Below are 5,351 nucleotides of genomic sequence, written 5' to 3' on the forward strand. Positions count from 1 at the left end.
TCTTAGCTGCACTGTTTATGGAAATACCAGGACCAGTTTGTGTTTGGTTTTGGGAAAAATTATTTGTGTTGGGAAGAATGTTATGGGGGTGGGGGATTTGAGTTGGGGGGTTATTTTCTAATTTTTTTTTGTACATTTGGAACAGTGACAATAAATGAGCCCCCTTTAAAGTGTCTTTTTTTCCCCCATGGAATGAAGAATCAAGGTTCTCTAGACTGTGTACTGGGAAGACATCTTTGTGAGCTGAGCTTTCCCCAGTGATGGTAACATTTTGTAACCTGCGCTGTCCAATACATGTAGCTATAGAGCATCTGAAACATGACTAGGAACTACCTTTTTAATTTTAATTAACTTAGCCACATAATGGCATTGCCAGGCATGGTAGCACATGCCTATAATCCCTGCAATTCAGGAGGCTGAACCTGGAGGATTGCAATTTCAATTCCAGTCTGGGCAACCCAGTGAGATCCTGTCTCAAGAAAATAAATAAAAAGGGATGGGGATATAGCTCAATGGTGGAGCATCCCTGGGTTCAATCCCTAGTACAAGGAAGGAAGGAAGGAAGGAAGGGGGCGGGGGAAAGGGGGAAGCCACCACAGTGGCTAACACACATATTGCTGTAGCTATAGACTGACTGACTGGGTCCATAATTGCCTCTAAATCATTCTAGATTTCTCTTTCTATTCTTACATGTTTATTGCCTGGTAGTTAGTAAAGGTGAAGGTTTTTCCTTTTGGACTGTTTCTGGCCCAGTCCATGCCCCAAGGATGGGTTGATGCTTACTCTTGTCATTCAGGTAAACTTTCTGCATGTGTATACCTCACAAAGACTGTGCTTTGCCCAGAAATGCCCTGCATGGGTGTGGCACCAGGTTGGAGTTCCATCCAAGTTGTTTCAGGAATTGCTGACTGTTGGGTGCAGCTCTCTCCCCAAAAGTTTAGGGTGTGGCCCATTAAATTCACTCTCCAGTGGAAATAGGGAAAGCAATATCATTCCTTGTGATTTTAGGTGATCCTACAAACCCCTGTGTTCAGAAAAGGAGAACTTTCTTCTTAGTGTAATCTCTAGTTGTCAATTATGAGATGGATTTGGTAAAGCCTTATAGCAAAATATACATCAGGATCATGCAGAGTACTTTTAAGTGTAAAGATGTTGAGGTTGGGGATATAGCTCAGTCACAGAACATTTGGTGAGCCCCTGGGTTCAATCTTTAGCAATGCAAAGAGAGGAAAAAATAAAGACATCTAAACCATAATCTTGGAGATTCTAATTCATAATATCAGGGACTGGGATCTAACTGTTTAGAGAGCCCCAGAAGCAGTTAGATGTAAAGGGTAAGAATCACTGCTTTGAAGAATTTAAGGAAAACATAAAAGCTTGTACAAAAGACACAGAAGTAGAATTTTAACTGTGTTTATAAAAGAATTTACTTTTAGTACATGGGTAATACCCAAGCCCTTTCCCTTTATATACAGGTGTGCTACAAGTTTCCTTTGCAGTTACCAAAAGTTCTTGTTTTTTCCTTTGGGAAGCTATGATGCTAGATTTACTTATTAAATTTGTCTAATATCTTCAAAGTTTCTTATCATAGAAATGATGTCATTTCTCAGAATTTGAAAATGTCTTGACTGAACTAAAGCCAGGGCCTCTGCTACTTTTCTAGTCTCCTGGGCACAGTTGAGGGGTCTTGGCAATATGCCCACAACCTAAAAACCTTCATATGACAACAATAAAAACCCTCAAGAACCTAGAACAGCAATTCTCTACTTGCCACCATGACCTCAACTGGTCAGCATAAGAAAAGCAGAAGTTGCACTCTAGTTAATATGCTACTTTGTTCATATCACTGGGCAGAGGGTCAGGAACCCACTTGACAGGTTCAGCTGCCCCTGTTCTTTTCCTCAAACTCCAGGATGAGACCTTTAATGTGGGACAATTTCTGATGCAGGTACTCACAACGACGCTTCTCTTCTCTGTAACTTGGGTACCGCTGCAGAGAAAAAGCATTCTTATCAAAAACTAAAAACAGTCTTACTTCCTTGCTTCTATTCTCAGAACTTGTCTTACCTTTCTGAACTTTTTATACTCCTGGACTATCTTATCTTCCAGCACCTGAAACAGAAAATACTAGCACTGAGTTCAATATTTTAAAATAAGGGAAGAAAGAAAAAAATCAAAATAAGGAAAGTAACATCCCTTCTTATTCCATTGAATGATATAGACTAATTTTTCTGCCAAAACAGGTTTGCCTGTCACTTTGCTTAGTCACTGAACAAACATAGGCTTATGGGTGATTAGCAGTAGGGTAACGGCCAGTAAGGCTGGAAAGCCAGCCTGGGTCCAGTCCTTACCCTGTGTTCTGGAGTTCCTTGCTGAACTCTCTTGATCTCTGCTCCCAGCTCTATGAACCTTTGGCTTGCAGCCCCAACACGGGCATGGAGGATACGATATTCAGCATAATCTGTCTCAAAGTCCTGCTCATAGGCCTGTTGCTGCTCTGCACTGTGGATGACCCTGTATTGCCTGCCAGGAGAGTTGTCACCTTCAATTTCATTGCCCACAAAAGCTCCTGGCTTCCAGGGAGCTTATATATACAGGCTTGATGAAATTGGAAATATGGGGAACTCACAGGAGGTAATCTGGCACCTCTTCAAGGCTTAGGGATTCAGAGTCTAGGAAGAAAGCAAGAAAACACAAGTGACTATAGAACTTTTTTCTACCATGGCATTTTTACCCTCCTCTCATTAATTCACCTGCTTGAACTAAGGGACTGTGCTCCAACCTAGGCTCTGTGTCCTCATCTTTATCTTGCTCCCAGTCTTCTTCCTCTTGTAAATCCTGACTGGACAGCTCTTGGAGGGGACTTGGAGCTAGAGGCAGAGCTCTGAGCCTCTTTTCTTCTAACTCTTCAATAGCTTCTGATGCTGGACGTTTCTGTTGAGGAAACATAACAAACAGCAAGCCAGGAGCTTCTCTTCTGGTCTCTCAATTTAAAAATTTTAGTGAACTCTGAAAAGTAAGTCCTTGCCATTACACCTTACCTTGTCCAGACGTTTCTGACTAATGGAGGAAGGCAACGCCTGATCCAACAACTCTCTGTTTGGAAGATGGGTCCGCTTCCTAAGATATTTGAAAAGAAAACGGAAGAGATGAAGACCAGAGTAAGAGGTGGGTCCAGATCTTTTATAGCATTTAGGGGTGGAGTTTAGACTAGGGCTTCCCATGTTAGTCCTACCCTGTGCCAAGTACCTCACTTCCCACTGTGCCATGTGCTCCCTTGAGGATCCTGGCAGTGACTCTCCTTGGTTGCTTGCCAGTGGATCTGACACCTGGCAGGGAAAGTGGCAGGAGCACTTGACTCCCTCAGCTTCAGGCTTTGCCCCACCTTATCACAACTCCCTTCAATTTCTAACCTCACCTCTTCTAGTGCCACCTGTGGCTGTGACACTACATCTACTTCAAAATAGTCTCTTGTGGTCTGCCAATTCTCAGGATCTCTGGCATCTTCAGTTAGGTTGTGTTCCTGAACCGTTGATGGGGCTGGGATAGAATCCATAGCTGCCCAAATAGTGAGGCGCTCCCTGAGCGGGCCCAGGCAATGGAGGCAGTTAGGCCCAGATCTGGAAAGTGAGAAAACCCAGCAGGGTGAAGAGCTATATCCCTTTGTATTCCCTTCCCTATTTCCTGCAAACTTAACTTGCAGCCTTACCTGCCTAAGCGTTGGCACACGAGGTCCAAGCCACCGCCTGCGCCCTCCTGGCCACACTGGGACACTATGAAAGAGAAGAGGCAGGACCACCCAGGGCCTGGGAGCCTCAGATACTGGGGAGGAAAAAAAATAAGCTCCATGAAGTCAACCCCTCCCCCTCCCGCCCACGCCACTCCCCGGAGCCAGTCTAAGACTGCAGATGGGTCCCACGGGGCTCGTTAGCATGCCGGGTGCAGCTGGGCCTGAGTTCCCCAAGATACTGAGAAGGCACAGTGTCCCAACCGCAGCCTCCTGGGACCACAACCTCAGCAGCCCCCTCGTCTCCACTTAGGGTTCAGTTCTCCGAACTTCCTCAAACCGTGACCCTTCTCAATCTCCAGCCCTGACTGCACCATATTGAAGCCCACTTTTGTGCCCCCTCACACCGATATCGCTCACACACCCCGGGCACTTACCCCTCGCTGGCCTTGGAAAGCAATCACTGGCCGTACCTGCGAGGAGAGCACAGACGCGAGCTGAGCGAAGGTAAGGCGTCGTCCCCAGGATCAGGCGAAGAGGGGAGTCCCGGGGGCACCTGCCTCACGGGTTTCACTTGGAGAAGTGGGGAGGCTGGAGCCTGCGGAAGCTTCTCCCCCTCCCCAGGTCCCTGCTCCGGTGTAGCCGGTTGAGGCCTGAAGTCCCGAAAGTAGGGGTAAGGAAGAAGGGGGCCAGGGTCCGGCCTCACCTGTTGCCGCTGACAATCTTGCAGTGCCCGCAGCGCAGCATTGTTGAGTCTGAGCAGTAAGAGGCTGGTCCGGGCAGCAGGAGAGAAGCAAAGCCGAAGTTTCCCATTCAGAGGTTCCTGAGATCCCTCCATGGAGGCGAGGTCGAACGCAAGTAGAACGAGGTCCACAGGCCACCACTGCCACCTCGGTAGTGCAGTGCTAGGCGGGCACACCAGGTAGCCCAGGTTTGCCCCGCCTTCCGCCAGGACCCGGCCCTCTTCCCCACGCCCAGACGAGTGGGCGGTGCTTCTTTCTCCTGGGTACCCCAATCTCTACGGTTTCTTAGATTGATCTGGGCCGCATTTGAGCTTTCAGAAGGTCTAGTCAGTTCAGGGGAGAGTCTACGGTCAGAGTTAGACCTCTCGTCCAGAATTCTCAATTTCCGCGGCCACCCTGAACTCAGAGTTGCGGTCTCTTAAGTGAAAGTTGAACTTGCAACCTCTTGAGGGTTTCACCCGCAGAGTGGGAAAGACTGCTTGTTTGGTAGGCAAGCTCAAGCATTCTTTCTCAGGTCATGAGCGTCAGAGACCCCAGGAGCCAGAGAATGGCGGACCCGATGGGGGAACAGGTGCTGCGCTTTTGCTTTTCCCCCACTGCTGTGGCGGATCCGAAACCGCTTTCTAAGGCAGCCTGGAGAAGCTATAAGGCCCTGTGGGTGTAGTAATAGCGATGAAGCCCGGCTGTTGTAGGCTGGAAAGCCTCGCTTCGGTGGGCAGGGATGTGGGGCGTGGGTGGTGGTAGGAGAGTTGCAAGGCAAAGAGAGCCTGAACTCAGTCCCTGGGTCGCCTCTTGGCCTAAACACACTTGATAGTGGTGAGGTCAGCTGGCTCATTCCTTTCGGAAGTGCCTGGAAATTGCCGCGCATTTTGGAGGTGCAG

The 5,351-nt window shown here is 48.0% G+C and overlaps 1 protein-coding gene across 2 annotated transcripts; it reads right to left on the bottom strand.

Annotated features, from left to right (window-relative positions):
- Positions 1-14: 14 nt before the first annotated feature.
- On the bottom strand, positions 15-5,132 carry ELL3 (elongation factor for RNA polymerase II 3). 2 transcript variants are annotated; one of them, XM_079127794.1, is made up of 11 exons: positions 4,434-5,132; positions 4,165-4,200; positions 3,710-3,822; positions 3,419-3,620; positions 3,250-3,329; positions 3,042-3,120; positions 2,754-2,934; positions 2,630-2,672; positions 2,352-2,523; positions 2,068-2,112; positions 15-1,979 (listed from the first exon to the last, which is right to left on the bottom strand). In XM_079127794.1, exons 1-11 carry the CDS (start codon positions 4,563-4,565, stop codon positions 1,953-1,955), a joined length of 1,110 nt encoding a protein of 369 aa, XP_078983920.1. In that variant the 5' UTR covers positions 4,566-5,132; the 3' UTR covers positions 15-1,952. The 2 variants fall into 2 exon arrangements, with proteins under 2 accessions (XP_078983920.1, XP_078983919.1); XM_079127793.1 differs by having other exon boundaries at positions 15-1,990; positions 4,434-5,129.
- Between the last annotated feature and the right edge of the window lie 219 nt (positions 5,133-5,351).

Source organism: Sciurus vulgaris (assembly GCF_902686455.1).
Source record: "Sciurus vulgaris genome assembly, chromosome: 2".
NCBI lineage: Eukaryota > Metazoa > Chordata > Mammalia > Rodentia > Sciuridae > Sciurus > Sciurus vulgaris.